Here is a 26,512-nt window from a genome sequence, read left to right on the forward strand (position 1 = left end):
AGTATATTTATTTTGATATATAATAAAATAATATAGATTTTATGCGATTTGATAAAATCATATTCTTTTTCATTATTGTATATGTGAGTAGAATATGATTGAAATAAATGCGTTAGAAAAATAATAATAATAATAATAATAATCTAATTCAATCTGGTTAATTTTTATATTTAATTTAATTTGTATTTATCACAAATCTGATTCCATTGATAGGTTCATATTGTGTATATATATTTAAGATATTTTAGTGATTTGTTGATATGTTTTATATATATAATATATAAAAATATGTACTTACTACTTCACTTTATTTTTATTGTCTAATTCAGGTTTTAATAGCAAAAAGAGAAAATATAAGCTAAATAGTCATAAATGGGCTTAAATTGGAACGTCGCTACTGCAATTCAGAATAAAGACTCGTGGATTACTAATTTCACAAACCTAGTCGAAAAATACAAGGCTCACAAGGAAAAATTAATTAGTTATTTTGTAATTATGGATAACTATTTTTAAGTTATTTATTTCATTTAGGTAGTTAAGAAGATAACTATAGAAGTATTGTGCTTAGAGAAAGACTCTACAAGAGAAATCTCTACAAGTAGTGGAGATCAATTAAACAAGAGGAGTTGAGTCTGCACCTCTCTATCATTCTTTTCTCTGCAAATTCTCGATAATTCATCTTCTACAAACACTTTAGCTAATTTTTGCATTATTGTTTAGAAATCTAAGAGGTTTTTCAAGAATTGGAGAGTAAGGGTCAATCATCTTCCTATTTTGAAGAAATTCTAGATTTTAAAGGAGCCTTTACTTTTTATATTGTCTTTTATATCTTTCTATTTAATAACAATGCTCGTTAGATTAAATATGTCAAGCTAATTTCTTAAGTGTTTAGTTTAGCTTTACATATGCATGAACCTTATTTATTATGAGTTTAATGAATGATTTCTTTACCCTCATAACTTTATTAATTTCGTCTATTATTTTTTATTGACCATCATATCAATTTAATAATAATATTGTTTATGAAAATCTTTAGATTAAATGTATTAGAAATACGATCTTTACTTTATTTTATATTGGTATAAGAAATCTAGGTTGCATCATTAGTTTGAGTGACTTAGGGAAAAGGTGCATCACCATCTCATTCATTAGACATAGGTTCAAAGGAAAATAAAGGGATTACTAAGTATTGGCTAGACTAAATACGATTTTATCATATAGTGTACATTAATCATTCCATTTGCATACTTACTTTCTAGTTTATTTAATTTCTTTTATAAACTTTAAACTATTCTTAAAGGCTTAGAGTATTCAGATTTATTTTTAGTATTTTTGTGTGATAGTTGGTCTTTATAGTCTATGCTTTGCAATTCTTTGTGAGATCGACCTTGTGGTAAACTTACCTGTACTATCATTCGGTTCATACACTTGCGAGTACTAAGTTTGAGACATCAAATTTTTAGCGTCGTTGCCGGAGAAACTGTGTCAATATTATATTTGATTAATTGTCAAGTTTTATTTCTTGTATTTTTGTGTGTTGCTTGTTTATGTGTTTTTATTTTTTCTATAAATTTTATTTTAGTTTTTTAGATTTGAAACTTTTCTTTTGATTTGTATGCCTAGCAGGAAAATAAGATCAGGTGATTCATCAACTCAAAATCCCTACAACTTGAGATCAGTTGTTAAAAAGGTAAAAAATGACCAAGAAGTAGAAAATGAGTCTGTACCTCCAAGAATAGGAGAAGAAGAAGAATTTGAAGAAAAACTAGAAGAAGGATTGGAAGAAGAGGTTGAAATAATGGCTAATAATCAAAGACAGGTAGCAGTTGAAAGGCAAATGGCTATGAAGGATTATGTTCGGCCTATAATTGGTAACACTACTTCATGCATAGTTCTAAGTAATGCATCTAGGAATTATGAACTTAAGAACATCTATTTTAATATGCTCCCTTCATTCTATGCTATGCCCAGTGAAGATGTATTGACATTTATTAGAGAATTCTATGCTATAGTTCATACATTTCCATTATCTGGACTAAATAAGGACCAATTAAGGATGAGATATTTTTCTTACTCATTAAAAGAAAAAGCAAAAGCTTGGTTGATGACCTTGTCTTCTAATTCTTTGAGAACTTGGGATGAAGTATATAAAAAATTTATGAGTAAATTTTACAGACATCAAAAGAGCAAAGAGTTAAAGGCCGAAATTTTCAACTTTTATCAAAAGGATACTGAATCCTTTCATGAAGCATGGGATCGCTTCAAGTTACTTTTATTGCAATACCCATACCATAGATACTCACTTCCTTAACTATCCAATCACTCTATGATGGTTTAACACAACAATATCAATGTATGGTTGATAATGTAGCTAGGATGCTATGTTGGAAAAAACTGCTACTGAGGTTTACGATATCTTTGAGATGTTAGGCGCTAATTCACAATAAAAAGTATGAGAATAAAAAGAGTAGGAATGAATGAAGTTATATCTAATAATGAGATGGTTATACAAATAGCTGAGTTAACTAAACAAGTTAAATTACTTGCTTCAACTAAGAATATACTAAGCAATGAGGTTTGTGGTATATGTGATGTTTATGATCATAGTGCTAATGTTTACTCATCTTATGAGAATTATGTAGGAAATTATTATGAACAGGTTAACTTAATGGAATCTTATCAGCCTAGACAACCTAGAAATAATCTGTATTCCAATACTTATAATGCATATTGGAGGAACCTCCAAATTTCTAGAGAAATAATGACCACAACCCACCACAGTTATTAAGGAACCAAAATCAGTCCCAATATCAAAACCAAGAGTCTCAATACACAAGAAATTAAAATTCTCCATTCCAAAATCAAGGACAAGCTCCTTAAAGAAAACCAAGTTGAGAGGAAACATTTCTATCTTTTATGACAGCTACCCATGATAGAATGGAGAGAAATGAAAAGAAAACTGATTTCATTGAAGCTTCAATAAAACGATTGAAAACTCAAATTGAGCAAATTGTTGAAGCTATATAAAAAAAAATAAGAAGGGGAAATTGCAAAGTCAACTTGAGCAAGCTAAAGCTATCAATATTCTAAAGGATGGTGAGTTATTTGATAATAATATTGAAATCATAATGGAGAAAGATTCTTCTTATGCAGGTACATCAAAGAAGATGGATTAGTTGACGTGGAAATAACTGAAGGAGGTGTTTTTGAGACCTGAGTTCCATAAGGCAGCTGAGCTTTACAAGCCTCCCATTCCATTCCCTGACAGATTGAAAGATAGCAAATAGGATAAGTAATTCTCTGAAATCTTTGATATGCTTTCTAAAGTTAATATTAATTTACCTTTATTGGATATCATTAGAAGTATGCCAGCTTATGCCAAGTTCTTCAGGGAGCTTAATTCCAATAAAAGGAGGTATGAGAATAATGAGAAAGTTATGGTCTCTGAAACAGCAAGTGATGTTCTTCAACAATAATTACCCTAAAAGATAAAAGATCCTAGGAGCGTTACAATTGATGTTACAATAAGGAATAAGAAAGTTGCAAAAGCCATGTTGAATTTAGGAACAAGCATCAACTTGATGTCATATACAATATATACATAACTTGGCTTGGGAGAATCAAAACTAACTACCATGTCTCTACAACTAGCGAATAGATCAATTAAGTATCTAAAAGGCATAATAGAGGATTTGCTTATTCAAGTAGGAGAACTGATAATCTTTGCCGACTTTGTGGTTCTTGACATGGAAAATACATTAGCAAGGGATAAGGAGCAAACTACCAAAACAGTTATTGATATGCACAATGGGAAGCTGACTATGATAGTCTTAGGAGAGACTATAGAATTTAAAGTGTTCGATTCTCTAACTCTATCTCCTAGCACTTCAAATGATGAATGTTCATATATGGATTGTTTGGATTATTTTGTGTACGAAACATACTTACAAGATATGGATGATAAGTTAGAAGTTGAATTAATATTGGAAAAAGTAGAAGAATACTTAGATGAGGAAGTCTTAGACTCTCATGATAAGTTAGATAAAGCTATTCCAATATCATTTAATGTAAGCACCATTGAACCTTTAGATTCTCCCATTAGAAATAAAATAGAAATTATTAATGAACCACCTAAAATTGAGCTTAAAGAGTTTCCTAACACACTTAAATATATCTTCTTAATAGAAGGGAATACATACCTAGCAATTATAGCTTTTGATATTTCTCATTCAAAAGAAGAGGCAACTATTAGAGAATTAAGAAGACTTAAGAAAGCCATTGGGTGTGAAATTTCTGAGAATAAGAGTCCAACGATGTGTATGCATAATATTATTTTAGAGGACAATGCCAAGGCTATTAGAGATACCCAAAGAAGACTTAATCCTAACATGAAAGAGGAGGTGAAAAAGGAAATACAAAAACTATTAGATTAGGGTATTATATACCCTATAGGTGATAGTAATTAGGTGCCTAAAAAGTCAGGTATTACAGTTGTTAAAAATGAGAAAGGAAAGTTAGTTCCCACAAGAATGACTATGTGATAGAGAATGTGTATTGACTATAGAAAGCTAAACGCTACAACAAAGAATGATCATTTTTCCTTTCCTTTTATTGATCAAATTTTAAAGCATTTAGCAGGACATGAATTTTACTATTTTCTTAATGGACTTTCAGGCTATTATCAGGAACCCATTGCACTTGAAGATCAAGAGACGACAACTTTTACATGTCCTTTTGGAACTTTTGCATTAGAAGGATGTCATTTGGACTTTGCAACGCACCTGTAACATTTTAGAGATGTATGCTTTCTATTTTCTCTTATATGTTAGAAGACTGCATCGAAGTACTTATGGATGATTTTTTAGTTTTTGGCTCATCATTTAATGCATATCTAAGTAATTTGACTTGTGTGCTTGACAGATTCATTGAGTGTAATTTAACTTTAAGTTGGAAAAAGAGCCATTTTATGGTTAAACATGATATTATGCTAGGACATGTGGTTTCTAGTAAAAGTATTGAAGTCGACAAGGCAAAGATTGATTTAAGTGCTAAATTGCCCCCGCATAATTCCGTAAAAGACATTAGAAGTTCTTTTGGCCATGCAGGATTTTATAGGCGTTTTATTAAAGACTTTTTTAAAATTGCTCGCCTTTTAACTAAGTTGTTGGCTAAGGATATTAAATTTATGTTTGATGATGCATGACTTTCTGCTTTAATACTTTGAAAGAAAAATTAACTAGTGCACCTATTATTATGGCACCCGATTGGTCTCTTCCCTTTGAAATAATATGTGATGCATACATAGGAGCAGTTTTAAGCTAAAGAGTTTATAAAGCTTTACATGTCATATATTATACTAGCAAAACTCTTAATGATACTCAAATGAACTATTCAACTACTGAAAAAGAATTTCTAGTTGTTATGTGTTTATTAAACAAATTTAAATCTTACTTGGTCGGATCTAAAGTTATTATGCATTCAAATCATGCAGCTTTGAGATATCCTTTAACTAAGCCTAATGTTAAACCATGGCTTATTAGGTGGGTGCTCTTATTACAAGAATTTGATATAGAAATAAAAGATAAAAAGCGTAGTGAAAATGTGGTTGTTGATCACCTTTCTAGGTTGATTTCTGATTTTGATAACCTTGGTTCTAAAAAAGTAATTAATGAGACCTTTTCTGATGAACAATTTTTGTTGTAAATCATGAGCCATGGTATGCTAATATTGTAAATTACTTGGCTTGTGATATCATGAGATCTGATTTAACATGGCAAGAAAAGAAAAGATTTTTATCTGTTTGTAGGCATTATTATTAGGATGACCCCTATTTGTTTAAATATTGTTTGGATTAAATGATTAGAAGATGTGTTCTTGAGGATGAGCAACAAAGCATTCTTACTTTTTGCCATGGGATGTATTGTGGAGGTCATTTTGGTGGTAAGAAAACAACCTACAAGATTCTTCAATCATATTTCTTTTGGCATTCGTTATTTAAAGATGCTCATATTTTTTGTGCTAAATGTGATAGATACTAAAGAAGTGGGAATATTAGTAAAAGAAATGAAATGCCTCAGACTTTTAATCTTATGGTTGAATTGTTTAATGTGTGGGGTATTGATTTTATCGGACATTTTCCAGCTTCTTATGGTTATGAATATATACTTATTGTTGTTGACTATGTGTCTAAATGGGTATAAGTAATTGCTACCCGAACTAATAATACTAATATGCAAATTTATAGTATACAAATGTGAACTACTAAGTTATTTGCACTTAAATAATCAAGTGTTCATCTTTTGCATATAGACATGATAAGTAGTTTAGCAAATTTGAGATGGGTATAATTTAAAAGTGTTTGATTTAAGTTATTATTTTCTTGTTATTATATTGGTTTGCCTAAGTCTGTGAGATATGAAATGAGCAAGTTAAAGATCTAAGTCTACTCCGTTTATTTTAATTGCTTGGTAACCGGGAATCCTCATAACTAATATTGATTTTCACATAGAAAGACAGTTAAAATTATGAGTATGTAAAGCATCTTGATGTATATTTTGTTGAGTAACCAGATACATTTATTACCCATATTTATATTTGTGTAAAAAGGCATAACATCTGAAGAAAGAAAATAATCCCCCAAGTATAAAGATAAAATCCAAGGGGTGTAAAAAAAAAAAAAAGAAGAAATAAATATAAGAGCTTGAAAAGCAAGTGAAAAGTTTACATGCTTATTGATCTCTTGTTATGCATGAAGATCTGCCCTTTTAATAAGGTTATTATAATTTGGATTGTGCATCATAGTTGTCATTGATAATGAGTTGGGTTATTTGTTGTGAAACATGTGTAGATAATGGATGCTTGAATCTTTTGACTAACTATGATTGAGTTTACATCATTTTAAGAAAATTTTTATGATTCAATTTATCTTTGGTTGGCATAAGTTCTGCATTAGTGAGATTTTTTTGAGTAATATCTTTAAGTTGAGTATGATATTCTTCATTATTTTTGCAAAGGTTAATTCTTAAGTTGCTATTTACTTGAGGACAAGTAAAAGTTTAAGTGTAGGGGTATTTGATAGGTCCTTATTATGTATATATATTTAAGGCATCTTAGTGATTTATTGGTATATTTTATATACATAATATGTGAAAATATATATTTATTACCTCACTTTAATTTTATTGTCTAATTTCAGGTGTTAATAACTAAAAAGAGAAAATTATGAGCTAAATAATCATAAATGGGCCTAAATTGGACCATCATTTATATAACTCAAAATAAAGACTTATGGATTACTAATTTTACATTTCTAGTCGAAAAATACAAGGCCCATAAGGAGAAATTAATTAGTTATTATGTAATTATGGATAACTACTTTTAAGTTATTTATTTTATTTAGGATAGTTAAGATGATAACTATAAAAGTGTTGTGCTTAGAGAAAGACCCTGTAAAAGATATCTCTATAAGTAGTGGAGATTAATTAAACAAGAGGAGTTCAGTCTGCACCTCTATATCATTCTTCTCTCTGCAAATTCTCTACAATTCATCTTCTACAAACTCTTTAATTAGTTTACATTACTCTTTGGAAGTCTAAGAGGCTTTTCAAGTAGTGGACTATATACCTTGAAGAAATTCTAAATTTTGAGGGAGGCTTTACTTTTTATATTATCTTTTATGTCTTTCTATTTAATTACAATGACCGTTTGATTAAATGTGTCAGGCTAATTTCCATAAGTGTTTAGTTTAGCTTTTTAGTTATGTATGAACCTTATTTATTATGAGTTTAAGGAATGATTTCTTTACCTTCATAACTTTATTAGTTTCATCTATTATTGTTGGTTGACCATCATATTAATTTAATAATAATATTTGTAATGAAAATCTTTAGGTTAAATGTATTAGAAACACCATCTTTACTTTAATCTATATTGGTATAAGAAACATAAGTTGCATCATTAGTTTGAATGACTTAGAAAAAGGCACATCACCATCTCATTCATTAGACCATCTCATTCATTAGACGTGGGTTTCAAGAAAAATAAGGAGATTACTACGTACTGGCTAGACTAAATACTGTTTTATCATATAGTTTATATTAATCATTCCATTGTATATTTATTTTCTAGTTTATTTAATTTCTTTTATAAACCTTAAACTATTCTCAAAACATCGGTTTAGAGTGTTTAGATTTATTTTTAGTTTTTTTGTACAATAGTTGGTTTCTATAGTATATGATCTACAGTTCCTTGTAATACTGACCTCATTGTGTACTCATACTATCATGCAGTTTGTACACTTGCGAGTACTAAATTTGAGACATCAAGTTAAGTTCTTATATATATTAGTATATTTATTTTGATAATATTATAAAATAATATAAGATTTTATGCGATTTGATAAAATCATATTCTTTTCATTGTTATGTATGTGAGATAGTGGAATATGATTGAAGTAAATGCATTAGTGAAATAATAATAATAACTCGATTTAGTTTGATTAGTTTTTATATTTAATTTAATTTAATTTATATTTATAACAAATCTTATTTCATCTTAAATCAATTTATCAAGTTCTCATAATATCATACTTTATACTCACATGATAGTAAATCTATATATATATTAATTTCTGAAATTTAAAATTTTTTGACATGTGTGCTTAATTTTTTATATATAGAATTTTTATTTTGACATGTGTACTTATTTTGACATATGGAATTCAAGCTTATGTGTAATTTTTGTAGTTTTTAATAAGTTACATTCCTAATTAAACACTAATTGTAATCTTAAAAAATAATATTTGTTAATAATAAATTAATAATAAAACCGATTTCTAATTAGAAAATGATTAATTTTTAATTAGATAATGATTATTTTAAAAAAAAGCCTACTAATTATATCTTGATATTATATTAACTAATAAATTAGTTTTCTAATTAGATTATAATTCTAATTATAACAAATATTATTTTTAAGTATTATTTTCACTAATAAATTAATTTTTTTATTTTATAATAATTTATAATTCTAAATAATAGTAATATCAATTATATTGGTAGTATTAATTTATATATTATTAAAATTAATTAATATATATTTTTAAAATAGTTTTATATTATTGCACTAATAAAAATTTTAAAAAAATTAAGGACATTTGAAAAAGTTACTTTGTTATTATTTTTTAAAATATTATAAATTAACACTAAATATTAAAATAATTTATTAAATTATATATATAAACTTAATTTTTTTATAATCAAAATAATAAAAATGGTCGTGCAATGCGGATAAACGACTAGTATATATTAATTTCTGACACCTAAATATTTTTTGACATGTGTGCTTAATGTTTGGCACATAAAATTTTTATTTTGACATGTGTACTTATTTTTGACACATGAAATTCAAGCTAATATGTAATTTTATAGTTTTTTTTATTAATTTATTAATTAATAAGTTATAATCCTAATTAAATACTCACTCTAATCCTAAAAAATAACATTATTAATTATATTTTAATATTATATTAACTAATAAATAGTTTTCTAATCGGATAACGATACTAATTCTATCTTAAAATATAGTATATTACTTATATTTTAATATTATATTAATTAATAAATTAATTTTTTAATTAAATAATAATTCTAATTCTAAAAAGTAATATTTTAAATAATATTTTTAATTATATAATAAATTTTAATCATAAAATAGTAATATCAATTACATTGATAGTATTAATTCATTATGATACGATAATTAAGCAATAAATATTTTTAAAATAATTGTTATATTATTGTACTAATTAGATTTTAAAATTTTAAAAAAAATTAAGAAAGACATTTAAAAATGGATAGTTTACTATTATTTTTAAAATATAATTAATTAGTGTTAAATATTAAAAAATTTATTAAATTATATTTATCAACTTGATTTTATAATTGAAATAATAATAACGATTGTGCAACACACGGATAAACGACTAGTTATACTTAATTTTTGATTTGACATGTATACTTATATTTGACATATGAAATTTAACTTTATGTATAATTTTATAATTTTCTTCTCTTAATTTATTGATTCATAAGTTGTATTTCTAATTAAACACTCACTCTAATCCTAAGAAATAGTATATTAATTATATTTTAATATTGTATTAACTAATAAATAGTTTCCTAATCAGATATGATACTAGAAAATAGAAATAACATTTTAATTATATTTTAATATTATATTAACTAATAAATTGATTTTGTAGTTAAATAATAATTCTAATTCCTAAAATAACATCTTAAAATATATTTTTAATATTATATTCAAATAATAAATTAATTTCTTGATTATATAATAAATTTTTAATTCTAAAAATAATATCAATTATATTGATATATTGCTTTATATAACATTAAGATTAAGTAATAATTATTTTTAAAATAATTTCTATACTGTTGCATTAGTAAAATTTTAAAAATTTTAAAAATCTAAAATATTTAAAAATAGATAATTTACTATTATTTTTTAAAATTTTATAAATTAATATTAATATTAAAAAATTTATTAAATTATATATATTAATTTAATTTTATAATAAAAATAATAATAATTGTCGTGTAATATATAGTTAAATGACTAGTTAAAATAAATTTTAGAAATTTTACTAATAATTTATGTTGATCCTCCAATAAATCAAAAAGTAATTTAATCAATTATCATTTAAAACCTCAAATGTTAATATTAAATCCTTTTATTCAGAAATGAGATTACTAATGGGGCATGAGTTTTCATTTAAATTATAAAGCATTAAAAATGACATTGTTTGTCATATATTAGTTAAAATTCTTAGTTTTAATCTAAATAATTATTTTAGTTCATTTTTATATGATTACATATTTATTTGTTCACTCAATAGTTTTTTCACATAAAGGATATATCATACATAAAATAATTAAATTTAAATTACTAAAAGAAATCTTCAATTAAATTGTAATTCTAAATTATTGTCCAAATATCAAAATTATTAGTAATTGTAGATTAATTTCAATTTCAATTCCGGTTTTATAATCAAAACGGAATTTTAAAAAAATAATAAAAGAAAACACCGACCTTATTGTTGATGACAGGAGGTAACCTTTGGGTTTTCTCTGGGTACCTCTATTCATTAACGTGATTAGCAATCTAGGCCAGCCTGAAGCGCTTTCCCTCTGCCCTGATCCGTCTTTCTCCGAAAAGGGTTGTGTGCCAAAGGGTTCTGATTCGTGCAGGATTTTGTTATTGCCTTCTCTGAGACGCTCCAAACCCTCTGTTAGTCCTCCACTACCATATGGCAGCACTTATTTCATGATTGTTATGTTTTGTTTTGATTGGGTATTCTTTTGTTTCTTTCTTATAATCATAAACATGCCAATAGTATAGCTTATACCTTTTCTTTGATGTGCTGTATCTATGGATGCTGATTGTTGTGCAAGAAAAACCATACATACACTAGGGAACATGTGCTTAATTGCTTGTGAGGGTCTCTTCAGGATTATTGTTATTAGTATTTTCCTCTGCAAATAATGCATAATTGCATCATTACCAACACACTCACAATTACATATTTCTACTGATAGAAATATCATGGTCATTCATTCTAAATTTCATTCTCTTCTTCCAGTTGGCACTTGTTGATTTTGGAGGTAGACTGCGAACAGCTAAATATTTTTCAGGTCATTTCTTTTATAGCCATTGAAATGCCATTCACTGCAAGTATTGTCAGCAGTTTACCTCTATCGGTGACAGGTATTGTGTTCCCTTAATTTAGCACTTGGAAAGATGCACTTAAATTACACCATACACTTGTTAGCCATTTCTTATGCTAAAAACATGGGCTCTGACACATTTTCAGAATGCAGTGTGTAGTGATATATGTGTACTTATTTTTATGATTAGCTAGGAAACTTTGTGCTGGTAAAAACTTCATATTGTGAGTCTTGAATTTAGAGCATTGATTGATAAAAAGGAAAATACAAATCGATCCTAGAGGTATGGCTTACTATCCATATTGATTGCTCTTGTTAAGCTTATTCACCAAAGTGTTTGATTTTGAACAAGGGAGGGTAAAGTGTCTATTAAGCCCAAATCTCAGGGATTTTTTCTACTTGACCATGGATTGGTGAATATTGGTTTAGTTTCTTGAGGTACTGTATATCATTCTCTTCAAGAAACTGAAAGAATGACATAACTGCGAAAGTAACAACTTTTTATGTTGTGGGAACAATTTCTATGTTGATTATAAATGTTGACATTTGGAATATATTTATGTATGTGCAGTTAAAACAAGGAGTGGATGCAAAGATCGAGTTCTGCAAGCAGGCTGCAGTCCTGTTAGGGTATCCACTCATTCTTCTGATCTACGAAGTGGGTTTAGCAAGCTTGCTGTATCAGGTCCCCCAGGGCCTGCCAAGCGATCACATCCTATTTATGGGAGGAAACATTCTAGTACTAAGCAATTTGCTTCTATTACTTGTGCTCTTGCTGCTTTGGTGAGATTATATATTAATACTTCTTTATTTCTTTTCATGTTAAGTTCGGATGAATTCTTTTAAATTATCTATGCTTGCCATCAGTTCGACATAGGAAGTTAAAGCTTTCTTTCTCTGAATTTGAGAATTGTTGATGCTTTTGCATGTTGTAGTCCTTAAGATCATTTGTTAGCTGTGCAATCAGTAAGAATATTTCCTTCTTAACTTGAAGGTTTGAGAATTGACTGTGATCTCTATCCTGCAGAATGCTAGGTGCTCTGCTTCAGGCCAAACTCAAACCCTCACCCGTGAGGCACCAACAAAGGCTCCTGTACGAGGTAACAGACATTTATCTTGAAATATATTTGTCAAACTGCATGGTGTAGCATGACAATCTTGTGCCTAGCACTCCAGCAATCATTCATGTCATAGGGGTATGAGTAAGCTTAAGATTATCAAAGCTACTAAAAGACAATGTAATTGTTTTTTTTGTTGTGTCATAGGATTTATGGATGCTAGTTTATTATTAATAACCAACTCTGTTTGATAAGTTCTACGAGTATCTTGTTTAAGATGGCCTCACGATAATTAATTGGATTCCAGAACCGACCAAGACACCAAAACTTGATGATGGTGGACCTTCATTCCCTCCTGGTGGTGGAGGTGGTGGTGGAGGTGGTGGGGGAGGTGGGGGAGAGAACTGGTCAGGCGGATTCTTCCTTTTTGGAGTGCTTGGTTTTCTAGGCTTCTTAAAAGATATAGAGAGCGACTACCAGGACAGCAGGAGAAGATGAAAGAAGGCAACTTTATATCACAAAAATCAACCACAAGATTGTGGACTAGTGCCCATTCTCTTTTAAGAAGGACCCCAGTCCTGCCTCCCTCCTCAGTCCTCACTCATTGTACTGATGAAAAATATATCACTAGAATCTTTTGGACATTAATGGCTACCTTGTGATGGGATCTATAGCTCATTATTTAATTCTTTTTAACTCCTTACCATTAAGCTAATTCATTAAAGCTTATTTACAATTCTTGTTGAGAATTTTAATGGCAATGCTGAGTTGGTGTTTGGAGCAAATGAATTCTTGCTTGAGATTTGAATGATAAATGAGAAGGCATTAATGGATTTCATAATTTCAATGAAATTTACTTGGTGACAGATTTTTATGATTACAAGGGCAAAGTTATTTGTCTCAATTCTGTGAATAAAATTCTATGAAATTCAGTATTATCAATATAGATTTTACGAATGTCATTATCGGTTTCATACGCAAGGTACTAAATTGTCAAATTACATGGTCCAATTTTATACTTTTTCTTTAAAAAGTATGGGTATTTTTGACACAATCTGAGCAGAAAAAGGCTTCAGTCGCCATAATATTGCTCTCAAAATCTTTAGGCCATAAACAAATTAACATGATACAATCTGAGCCTACATAGATTTCAATTTTCATAGTATTGCTCTCAAAATCTTTAGACCATGAACCAGTTTGTTCATACAACAGGAACAGCAATTGACTTCAACCTTGCGCTAAAGGACAATGTGTTTTTCTATTCTGCCTTCAGAAGATTATAAAAGTGAATCTTCCAAATGAATACTTCAAAAAGAAACCAAAAACAAAACTTTTCTATTTACTACATTAAAAAGGAAAAAAAGAAAAGGGTATATAATTTACATTGAGATTCCATTCCTAAAACTAAGTTAATGGCTATTTTGTAGGTTTAATCCATGACGTCTCTGATGTGACAACATTACCATAATAGACCTGTTTTGATGCTTCATCCCAATAGGCCTGGCAACAAGACAAACAAGAATAATTACATTTAAAATAAAAAAATTAAGAAGAAAAGTAGAAGAAAACGTGGTCGAAATTTTTATTATTGAATAGTACTTGAATGCCTCAGACACTGCAATGCCAACTCACAGCCACCAACAGCCCATCAACCATGCATCCAAACTCCAAGATTGGACACAAGAATAATTAATAGCAATGCATTTATTTTATGCATTTCTCAAGTCAACACTCCCCTCATTTTGGTGGCCTTGCTAATAAGCTAGCATAGGGTAATGCCAGAGCTATGTAGCCTGACCTTTCCTTCCCCAATACCATAACTCCCAACAGAACAATAAGAATGAAATGTCTAGAGAGTTAGACATATAACATCGTCCATTTGTTGGGGATGTCTTTTCTCAAGCCTTGAAGACACAAGGAAATGCTAAAATTCACAAAGTTTCTGCGTGAAATGCAATGCAAAATATACCTGCCAACCAGATGGAAGTCCCTTTGATAATTCAGCTAGATCAAGTTGCTGGTTTGCCACAATAGAAGCTTCAGATGGTAGTTGTGCAGCTTCCTTGGCTGCTTGAGCTCTTCTGCGCTTCACTCTCTCACGCCTATGTGTCATAGGGGAAAAATTCATAATAAGATACCAGAATGAGTTGAAAGGAATATAGAAATAAAAATTGGAAGTATATTGCCAGTGAACATTTGCAAGTTTGCGTGTGGGAGACAATTGAGAGAAAATAATTAATAAATAAACAAGAGAGAGTGAAGTAACATGGTACATAAAGGCAATAGAATGTTTTAATAAGCAGCTCACTGTGGAGCTAGAAATGCACTGCAGTTTATTCTCTTACACCAATATGATATCCAGAGAATCCCAAGAGATGAACATATTGTAAGAAAGAGGAAGGCAAAGACATTACAGTATCCCCAACAATCTTAGTACCCCTCCATTAAAATAGGGAGTGCATCCTCTCCAACAAAATCAACCGCCTCCATCCCTAAAATTTCTAAAAGCAAAACCTCACTCATCAGACTTAAGGAGTCCAGGATGGCTCTTAACGAGTCTATCAATAAAATAAATAAATTTTTATTTTAATGAGAAAGTAAATTGAGCCAGAAAGAAATAAAATTATAGTTCTATTAGTAAAATTTTAAACAAAGTAAATTGAACCCAGAAAGAAATGGAATTGCAATGCTATTAGGAAAAATTGAAATAGAGAGTGTTGTTAGGAGATGCACAATTCCGAAATAAACTAAAATAGAGTTGAATTATTTATATTATAATAGTCAGTGAAATAGGAAGTGGAGTTAGGGATGATCTTACGATCCTGTTTAATTGTGGAAAACAATTTCCAACTAAATCAGTTGAAAGAGAAGAGTAAGGCAGAGAGGAATATTTCCATTTTTTAGTTTTCTTCTTCATTTTCTAGATTCCAATTTTCTATTTTCCACAAGTTAAAAAACATATTTAAAATAAGAAAAAATACTGAAAATAAATAATAATAAGAAACAGCACAAAAGGCGCCAATTTAGTAAACTCTGCATTTCCCAATGACTTGTAACACAGAAAGTTTAAAAAACAGCTTTAATTCATGAGCTTTCCAAAGTATTTCATAGTTTGAAAATTTGAAAATCTCATCTCTATTTTCCACTTAAGAACAATTTTTCAACTACACATTAGACTATTATTTTGATTCTGGGGAAACATACAAAAAATTACATTGTAGTTAGTGCAAAGCACTTAAGGATCTGTAACAATTTCCTGAAATCTTGGGATATGTGGTTGATCCCCTATGATTTTCAGAAAGTAGATTTATGAGCTTAAGCATCATGAAATTTAAAAGCAAAGGTTGAAACAACAAGAAAGAAAATTAAGATTGTGCATATGCCAATAAAAAGAATGTACACTTCATACTTAAAATCATATAAACAAAACATGAACACATTTGTCTCTTTTTTTCTTAACTGGACTGTCTTAATAAATTTTATTTTAGGATAACAAAACATACCAGTCGCCACCTAAAGGCTGAAAATTAGCATTATCCTTAGCCTCTCCACTGGCAATTTGTTTAGCACGCCATTCCTGTAATCAAAGAAATGTCACGTATCAGGTACCAAAAGCAGCTAAACAAAGGTGATCTGTAAGCAAAGAAAGCACATGTATAAACCTCAATTTCCCTTTGTCTTTTCCTCTCCAATATCTCATAAGCATTTTCAGGTTCATCTTCCTCATTCTCATTCAACTCCTCCTTGGCTGCTTTCCACTGTTAATAAAGCACTGAAGTTATTTAGTTGTACAGAAGTACATCTTAGCAGGAAATGGTACAAAGAAAAGCAAGTTCATACCTTGTCCACCAAACTGGAGACTTTCTTATTAGACCTCAATGAGGATGCAACAGCAACTGTCCGCTTTTTAGTACGAGAAACTGATTAAGAAAAGAAAGCAGAAGTTAAAGTGAGCAACTGCACTTTAATCAGCTAGTTAACTAAAAGTACTAAGCATATTCAATGAATACACAAATGAAAAACTTTTGAAGTTATAATTCGTATTCTGGACATTAAACACTAATTTGTAGATAAGGCGCAGGATTTTTCTGGAGCAATCTAGGTTTGAATATTAGCATCCTGAAAGTGCTATCCGGTGGTTTTCAACACAAACTTGCTATTCAAGTGCATAATTGAACCAACCCACTTCAGGATACATGAATGACAATTAAAAAAAAATCCAGATTTGTCCCTCTTTTCTCAACCAAGCTCTGTATATCTATCTATTTTATTCAATGGTTATCATTGTCAAACACACAATTCATGAGCGACCAAGCACAATGATTTCAAACATTAACCTTAAGATATTAGTAGATGAATGGAAGAGTGAAGAGTTAATTCTTTTTCCAAGTCCCTTCATCACATATGATAATCTAACATTTAAATAACAAGTAATTGAAAATTCACCACATTGTTGTGCCCAATCTCGATCATGAGAACTTTTATCCTAAACAGTAATCAACATACCCCTTAAACTTTTCATGTCTTCCATGAAATTTTCTTAATATCAGTATTCAAACATTAGTCCACGTAAGAATAATACAACTAAGATCTGCTCAAGTATTATAACCATTCAAAATATCAAACAAGTACCTTAAGAATATACAACCCAGCTAGAAATTTTTCCACCTCTCATAATAATTTCCAGCATTATTTATAGATAAGTGTTTCATATAGAGAAACAGTTTAGCATCATTCTTTATTTCCCTATCGCAGGATCTGCAAAGAAATCAATACTTTTTTTCTCTAAATCTTCCCAGTTTGACAAGCTGATAAGAGAACACCCTAAAAAACAATGGCATCAATAGTAAGGACAGAATAATTACCTTTGGACTGACCCTTAGGAGCTGTCATTGTATTTGGCATAGCTGCACTAGCAGTGACAACATTGGTCGAGGGTGCAGAAATATTCTCTTTACCATTAGCTGCTGCAGGAGTTTCAATGACTGAAGGTGAAGCAACCCCCATAGATGCTGTAACTGTCTTGCCAGCAACAGCTGAAACATCAAGTTCAAGTTTCCGGGCTGCTTCTATTGGGTCATTGCCCGTCCTAATTTGATCAGAAGCGAGGGTACTGAAACCCATAGGACAAGATTCATCATGTAAATGAGAAGATTTTGAAATGCTAACAGCAGGCAAAGGAACCATTGATGCATCTTGAATATTATAATATGCTACAGGGTCAACAGGGCTAACAATGATTGGAGCAGTTTCAGCATAGGTGTTAGCAACTACTTCATAGTATAGTGATGCATTGGTCATTGCAACTTGACTTCCATCAGCATGTCCATATAAGTTACTAGTTGGGACAGTAACTGTAGGTCCATAATATTGGAAATTAGAATCAGGATAAGGTAAGTTGTACTGTTCGGCATAAGGAAGAGGTTGACCCATCTCCATATAGGATTGAACTGGAGGATAGGAAGATTCAGGAGGCTCATCAGGTGGGGGTGGAGGAATTTGCTCATTATCAGGAGGGGGTGGAGGTACCTGATCACTATCAGGCGGCGGTGGGGGAATCCAATCCTCTTCTGGAGGTAGTGGTACAGTTGACTCATCCCCAGAGGGCAAAGTTGCATATTCTGCAGGTGTATTTGGCCGACTCAGTTGATTGACTGGAGCAAAAACCTTCGTGCTTGAAGCATCTTCAACAGTTGTGATGCCTGCTGAAACTCCGTCGTCAACTTCCATGTCGACATCCATGTCAACATCCTCCCCAGGAAGGAACTCAGGTTCTGGATAAGCAGTCCCATCCACTTTTTCACTGGCTGCAGCACCACCTTTCAAATGTTCATCTGATAATCCCAACGAAGAAATAAGTCTAGCATTTACATTTTCATGAGGAAGATCATTATGTGAATCATTCTCAACAGTAGCTGTAAAGTTCGGCAGTTCAGATTTCCTACTGTTTTCACATCCATCTGCATCAAAATCATGCCCCACAATTTCACAGGACTTCTCTTTTTCATTAGAAGCAGCGTTGGCAGTTGCATCAACATCATCATCCATTTGTGAAGATACAGCAAGGTGGTAAATTTCATTATTAATGACATCTTCTAATTGTTTAAGCTGCCTTTGAGAATGGATCCAAAACGGAAGCAAAGACGACACATAAGATGAAAGAGACTTAATGTCAGAAAGTCTGATATCTACTTCTAAAATATACTTTGACATCTGGCCTTGACATTGCAGGCGGCTCCCATACCTGAACACAATTAATAGATTAGCAATAGAACAAATAGTAATATTACATGTAGCACTCAATGACGACAAACTTTTAACAATGATGTCGTGGAAAATAGAAAAGGAGATGGAAAAAATGAATAACAAAGACAAAGCATAAAATTCTTACCCTTTCAATGACTTAAGTCTCTCCAACAAACACTCGCATTGTCTCATAAGATTACTTGGAAGATCCATCCCATTTTCAAGTTCATCATTAGTTGCTTCACCGCTGCAAAGAACATTAGCTGCACTCAAATTACTTTGTGGCTCACTTTGGCATACATCGGTTATGGAATTTTTCTCTTTCACAGAGTCACCTTTGTGCACTTCCAACCACTCACTCATTTGTGGCCCATTAACATGCACTTCTTGGCTTTGAGACACCAAACTGGCACTGACGGAGCCACCTATACTTGCTGCAGCAGAAGAACTATCCAATTCAATGCCTGAAGTTGAGCTGGACTGATTTGTATCCACAGGAATGGTTTCCATGATTTCGGTGGGAGGAACTATCAGATGAGTTGTTTGAGCCAAAACTTCAGGTACTTCCCATGAAGTTTCTCCAGTTTCAGTATTCCAGTAATAATATTGATTACTCTCCTCATGCATTACTATCCTCCATCCTGAACATACATCTGCATTAACCTGTGCATCAGGAGTTCCAGTAACAGAGGCTTGCTTTGCCAAATCAATTTCTTTGCCTTTATCAGTAGAGGCAGCAGAATCACTTTCTCCAGAATCACCACCTTCCAGACTCTGCAAAACATCAACTGGAGTAGAATCTCTCTCCATCTCCTGCAATTCACCTTTCTGTTCAGTAAGATCTTCAACTGCATTGGCATCTACCCCTTTTCCTTCACCTAGAGGTCCCTCCTAACAAAAATAAAGTGATTTTAACATTACAGATATAGAGAACATACAACCAAAAAGCAGAAAAGAGAGTTGAGAAAAAAGAAGATAGTAAAACCCAAAGACATAGTCTATTACTTGTTGGACAATAAAATAAAATCAATATCAGACCAACATGAACCAGTTATAGTTCACTAAAACAAACAATGTTGTACTCATTTGGCCAAGTGCTTTACGATTTCTTCCTAAAACATAATATTTCAATAAGCTTATGGCATGCCCCAACCAGAAACTGCAATGAGAAATTCGAATTCACCTAATAGGTAATGGTAAGTCACTGATATAAGTACTAACTTAAAAAAGGTACTTATAAAGGTGGAATCCACTTCCACTCAAGAAAGGACTCCGTACATGTTAATGGTCAATACAGCAAAATATTTACACTGTGATGACAAAAAAGCCCAAATAGCATCTGCTAAATTACCTGACCACCATGATCCAAAGAGGAGTTTTCTGCATCGGCATGGTTCAGCCTTTCATTTGATTCTTCAAACAATTCCTCATCACTGTATTGCCCAAGTAACAGAAGAGGATTTTGCAGTTGCTGACCTGAGAACAAGACACTAAACTGTCAGATACTTTAAGAGCCATAATATTACCCTTTTAACAATAACTAAATATCAGAAACTAAGCATGCACATGAAGACTCAACATAATCAGCATAGTCTTTGCGGATAAAAAGAAAAAATATTTAAGAAAAATAATCATTTGTAATAATTTGGTAACAAGTCAAGGAGGAATAATTAAGGGTATCATTGATCAGAGTCACCTGTTAAACATAAAAAAAAATGTCAGTATAGGCATAAAGCAATTAAAGCTAGAAAATATACGAACCGATAGAAAAATAATCCAGACGAAATCTCCAAAATGCTTTGATGCTGCGAAATAGTGGAATACAGTGCGGAAGTCATTCAAAAAATCACTGTGGCAGGGCCGGATCTGATCTGATAAGAATATTCCCATGACCACAGCCAATCTAAATTCTGAAAACAAATACTTGGAGGCAAACAAGACTACAAAGGCGACCAAAACTCATGCCCTCTCTCTACATAATCCTTTTTCAAGAAAAACTGACGGAACCCACCTGAAGATGATGGTGAATTGGGTAATTCAGCGCGTTTTGTAGGATCAATATCCTCTCCAACTTCGCCATTTACAGAGGAGCCACCCAAATCTCCTAGAAAAAGTGTTAACAAAATGATTATACATTCAATCCTATAACAAGTCCGTGTATCAATACAACACGCATTTGTCAAAGAAAATAAATAAAAGTCTAAAAGGTAATTATTAATCATAACACTTTTACTTGCAAATCATCAACTAGTCTCGTGAATCATGATTGATAACAAAACCCTAATAACAATCTAATAAATCAGCAACAGTTCTAAGAACAACGATAGTAACAATAACAATAAGAGAAAGCCTGTGTACGATAAAGAAAAGGGAGAGTACCAGAGGGTTCCGCGAAGAGATCGAGCTTTACACGACGTCCGGCGTTGCTAAGAGCGGCGAGGCGACGCTCTTTTCTTTTTCCCATCAATTTTTTTAAAAAATAATTTCAATTTCAAAGTCTGTGTGCGGCTGCGGCGATTTCGTTTTTATTTACTAATCGCTTTTTGTGTGACTCGTCCGTCAGTAGTGTGTTGTTGTTTTTGTGTAGGAAAATAAGGCTTCTGCCGATGGGAAACAGTTCTAATTTTAAGAAAATTTTAAAACAAAAAAGAAATAAAACAAAACTTTCCTAATTTTACTTGGGCCAGAATGGGTGGGCTTGAACTTGTTAGCCCAATACTCATGCCTATGGATGGAACCAAATCCGTAATTTCCTACCGGTAATATTTTAATAAAATGGAGAATAAATTGTCATATTTTAAAAAGAATGTCTTAAATCTGGGATTTTAATTCGGATATTAACTGTTTAGCTAGTATAATATGTAAATATAAACTTCTCAAGTTTTGGCCAAAATACAATTAAATTTTAAAATAATTTAATTACACTTTTAAAGTTTGAAAAATAAAACAATTACATTATAATTCTATCTGCTTTTATTGTATAATGACAGAAATCCGATTAGTTTTAACATCTAAAATAAATTGCTTTAACTCTTTCCAACTCACATATTTCATATGTAATAAAGTGTTAATTTTGCCTATATAATAAAGTGTTAATTTTGCTTTTCAGTAAGCCAAATCATAAAATAATAATTTCTACTTTATTTTAACAAAAAGACATAATCACTATTATTATGTTTAGTTAGTTTATATATATAACATGTTTAACTCATAAAATTAATATTGTTATATTACTTATTATTTGAAATAAAGTTCTAATTGATATTTGTATTGTTTAATTGAATATTATAAGTAACGGCTATAAATTATCAATTATTAATCATCGGTAATAATTTAACTAAATAAGCTTTGAGTATAGCAGCACGCAAGTTGCTGGTATTAAATAGATTTTCAATCTAGCCATGCAAATTGATGTGACTTTTTTAATGAAATGACCAATGAGCTATGGACTATATAACAGCCATAATCATCATTTTATATTTGTTATAAAGGTAAAAATTTATCTAGTGCAAAGGAGAAGACTCGAATCTGATATCTCTCACTCTGAAAAACAAACGTTTTTAGAATATTTTAAATTGTGCTTTTTTATTTTAAAAAGCATAATTTTTATAATAAAAAACATCTTAAAAAATATTTAAATATAAAGAGTAAAATATTTGATTTAAGTTCAATAGACTCTTTAACAATTTTAATTTCTCTTTACTCTTTTTTTTTTTAAATTTACCAATACCAATAAAAAGTACATTAGAAATATATTTGATATTATAACTTTTTAAATTAAAGAATTTAGCATATACAAAAAGCAGATCGAAGATGTTGTTGAGCGATAACTGAAGTGTGATTTATTTTCTAAAACCATATTTGTGTGATGGCCTAATTGTCCAGTGTTTACTCATTTGAGAATTGATCTTGACCTACGGTTTGAACAGTAACACACCTAAAACTGATCCTTGCCATATGAAAGTTGGATGCCACATGAAAGAAAAAGAAAAAGATAAAAGATAAAGCTCGAAATTATTTTATATATTTTTCAATTATATGTAATCCTCTCAATCTTTATTACGTTTAGCATAATATATATACACATCTAATTGTGATTCCTTAAAGGAAAAAGAAAAAAGAAAGAAATTTTTTTTATTTATATTTAAAGAAATTTTTATAAAAATTTAACTTGCCTTTTAAGATAGTTATAAAACATATTTTATAGTTACATTCAAATTTCTTCTTTCTAATTTAATAAAACTAATTATTTATCCCTGCATTGCACGACTGTTATTTTTTAGAATTATAATTATTATTTAATTAAAAATTAATTTTTAATTAATTTAATTTTTAAGATAGAGTTAGTATTATTATCCCGATTAACAAATTATTTATTAATTAATATATTATTTGTAGAATTAGAGTGAGTGTTTAATTAGGAGTATAATTTATTAATTAATAAATTAATAAAAAATTATAAAATTATATATAAATTTAAATTTTATATATTAAAAAATAGTATATATATCAAAATAAAAATTATAAAAAAAAAAAATAGATTTCGTAAGAATTTGGCCAAGAGGTATCCATGTGTGAAGTGAGAGTCTCAGTCTTTAGTCTATGGCTTCACTAAGTAGAGTGGGATAAAGAGACATTAACACGTGAGAAGAGAGATCAACAGTATCTGAAGACACGTGTCTATATAATGACAACCCTTTGAAGGGTGGCTCAAGTAACAGGTAGGCAGCGAGTAATGACGAGTGGTGGCAGCGAGCAGCGTTAAAATTTCTTAAGAGTTGGAAATGAGGCGAAAGGTACAAAAGTCTTTATCTGTAGATAAATAAAAAAAGTTTACATTTATATTTATATTTATGTGTTTTACGACTATTATTATTATTTTAATTATAAAATTAAATTTATATATAATTTGATAAAAATATTAATAATATTAATTTATAATATTTTAAAAAATAATAAATTATATAAAAAATTAATTTATTATCAATTATAGTATTAAAATAATTTAAGATATTATTTTCTAAAAATAGAATTTTTATATAGTTAGAAAAATAATTTATTAATTAATATAGTATTAAAATATAATCAATATATTATTTTTTAGAATTAAAATTAACATTTAATTAAAAATATAATTTATTAATAAATAAATTAATAGGAAACTATAAAATCACATATGACCTTGAATTTTATGTGTGAGAAATAAATACATATAAATGAATAGAAACTTAATAATAGATTTTATAAATATTTTTAGAGTTAATTCAATAAGAATATAAATTAAAAATATTATATGCAATTTCTAGTATTAAAGCTAATATATTAATTTGTTCGATTTTCTAAAAGATCTTGTTTAATTAATTTATTATTATTATTATTATTATTATTATTATTATTATTATTATCACTGAGATTCTCCCCTCTCTTTGGAGGCTTTTTCTCACACTAACTCTCAACTCTTCTAACTTTCTTCAATTCGCTGAGGCATACACAGTTCATGTATATGGTGCACCTTGAATTGTCCGTTCTCATGCAACTGTTGTATTCAAAGTTTTTCTGATTCTTCATCAACGGAGTTTGTACATATTTCACATTCATTAGTCAATACGTTAAATGACACTTGTATAAAGTATGCTAATTAATCTAGCATCAACATGAATGCTCTTAGTGTATATACCATTTTCTTCTTATAATAAAGATTACTTTTTATTTACACTTAAAATACTTTTTGGCCCAGTCCAATTAAATTTGCCTTATTTTCAAACGCAACTCCATTTATATAATAGTCGATACAACTCAACTATCAAACTGACTCAAATAATTGAGACAACGCAGTATAATGATTATTTCATTGACTCAAATACTTGAGACGGTGCAATAATTATTTCACTGACTTAGCTAGTTGAGAAGTACATAATAATAATTACTGCACAGACTAAAACACTTAAGGTGGTGCAATAATTGTTTTATTGACTTAGAAACTTGAGGCGGTGCAGTAATTATTTTTGTAACTCAAATATCCAAGGTGATACAGTAAAGAGTCATTATGCATGGATGTTGTTGAGTCCATAACATTTATTGCAATGACTTAACTATTTGAGGCGGTACAATAATTATTTTACCGAATCAAGTAGTTGAGAGTAATCTTTTCAAATACTTAAGGCGGTGCAATAGAGAACTTGATGCAAAGACTTCATCGAATCAACATGTATAAAATATAGAGAATAAAAAAGAGTCAATTGGTTTGAGAAACTGAAAGTAATGAAGAGATGTTTTAGAAGAAAGTATAGGGAAGAATTGTCATGTAGTAGAGAGTTACAGAATTTTACTGCACCACCTTCTATATAACAACTTCATGTTCAACTTTTAAGAAAGCGGGAGAGTTGATGGCACCATTTTCTTAAAGATAGCTTCACGTGTTTAATTGCCTCAATAAGTTGTTTTATTAAGGATGTGGGTTGAAGCAATTATGAGAGACGTAATCACTAAGTTGATGAAGTCTATAAATTGAGGAGCTCATTTCAGAATGACCAACAATTATTTCAATAAAAATTATATCGACAAATCAGCAATACTTAGCAATATTTTCTTTGTAGTACTGTAGCTTTTTACTTATTCAAATTTTCTTTCAGTTCTTTAGTTCCCTTGATTTAGATTTATTTCAATATTCTTAAACACTATTTTCTGTTCAATTTCTTCAGCTTTCAATTTTTTTAATCTTATTTTCTCAGCTTTTAGTTGTAGTCCTTTATCTTAAAACAATCATTTCACTTAGATTTAACAAAGCTTTTAGGAGTAAAGTTAAGAACCTAGAAAATTTTAGATCCCTTAAGTTATTTTGTACAATCGTTCTAATAGAAGTTAGATTGGCACAATCAATTTATTTTTCATTAAACACATTAATTTTGAGATAATTTGCCTCTTGCACGCTTGAAATACTAGCGCGCTTGAAATGTAAAATATTATGCAAACACTTATGTTAAATATGTAATGGAAAAAAATACATCATTGAAGTTATACACTGTCTCTAGCCAATACCCAGAAACTCCTAAACGGTAACAATATGTGAAAAAACCTTAGAATCTTATAGAACAACATTCAGAGAACATAAGAGAATACAACAGAACAAACAAAAAAGGAAAAAAAGATATAGAATTGTCCAACATCTAAACAACATCAAATTGAATAAGATAAAGAAACATAGCAGCAGACAAGTGAGAAGATAACGGCACCACAAGTATACTAAGAAGCATTGCCATGTCCTAGAATGACATCTTTTGACATTAGAACGGCAGCAAGACTGAAGACAATGATACTCTTAGTGGATATACCATGTAACGATTTTTGGCATCATCTATTTTTACTTTTAGACAACAAGTGATTCTTGGTTTGTCGTCTTAAACTTGTATATATAAGTATATGTGCATGTCTGTGTTATAAATTATGAGAGAAAGAGTCTTCGAGGAA

General features: G+C 29.9%; 2 protein-coding genes and 1 non-coding gene across 7 annotated transcripts; 1 reads left to right on the forward strand and 2 right to left on the reverse strand.

Annotated features, from left to right (window-relative positions):
- Positions 1–2,190: 2,190 nt before the first annotated feature.
- LOC125369088 lies at positions 2,191–2,298 on the reverse strand. Its single transcript, XR_007214581.1, has one exon. It is a non-coding gene; the product is annotated as a small nucleolar RNA R71 (small nucleolar RNA).
- Positions 2,299–11,093: 8,795 nt separating this feature from the next.
- Positions 11,094–13,535, forward strand: LOC8275725 (protein YELLOW LEAF 1, choloroplastic). The gene is made up of 5 exons (XM_048371634.1): positions 11,094–11,304; positions 11,657–11,781; positions 12,313–12,524; positions 12,769–12,841; positions 13,107–13,535. Exons 2-5 carry the CDS (start codon positions 11,733–11,735, stop codon positions 13,295–13,297), a joined length of 525 nt encoding a protein of 174 aa, XP_048227591.1. The 5' UTR covers positions 11,094–11,304; positions 11,657–11,732; the 3' UTR covers positions 13,298–13,535.
- Positions 13,536–13,943: 408 nt separating this feature from the next.
- On the reverse strand, positions 13,944–21,660 carry LOC8275726. 5 transcript variants are annotated; one of them, XM_002532466.4, is made up of 10 exons: positions 21,425–21,659; positions 21,057–21,149; positions 20,397–20,521; positions 19,191–19,936; positions 17,665–19,043; positions 16,640–16,719; positions 16,462–16,557; positions 16,303–16,376; positions 14,769–14,901; positions 13,944–14,299 (listed from the first exon to the last, which is right to left on the reverse strand). In XM_002532466.4, exons 1-10 carry the CDS (start codon positions 21,507–21,509, stop codon positions 14,216–14,218), a joined length of 2,895 nt encoding a protein of 964 aa, XP_002532512.2. In that variant the 5' UTR covers positions 21,510–21,659; the 3' UTR covers positions 13,944–14,215. The 5 variants fall into 5 exon arrangements, 4 of the variants coding, with proteins under 4 accessions (XP_002532512.2, XP_048227586.1, XP_048227583.1 ...); XM_048371629.1 differs by having other exon boundaries at positions 19,191–19,923; positions 20,807–21,149; positions 21,425–21,480; XM_048371626.1 differs by having other exon boundaries at positions 20,807–21,149; positions 21,425–21,480.
- Between the last annotated feature and the right edge of the window lie 4,852 nt (positions 21,661–26,512).

This window comes from Ricinus communis, chromosome 1 (genome assembly GCF_019578655.1).
Source record: "Ricinus communis isolate WT05 ecotype wild-type chromosome 1, ASM1957865v1, whole genome shotgun sequence".
NCBI lineage: Eukaryota > Viridiplantae > Streptophyta > Magnoliopsida > Malpighiales > Euphorbiaceae > Ricinus > Ricinus communis.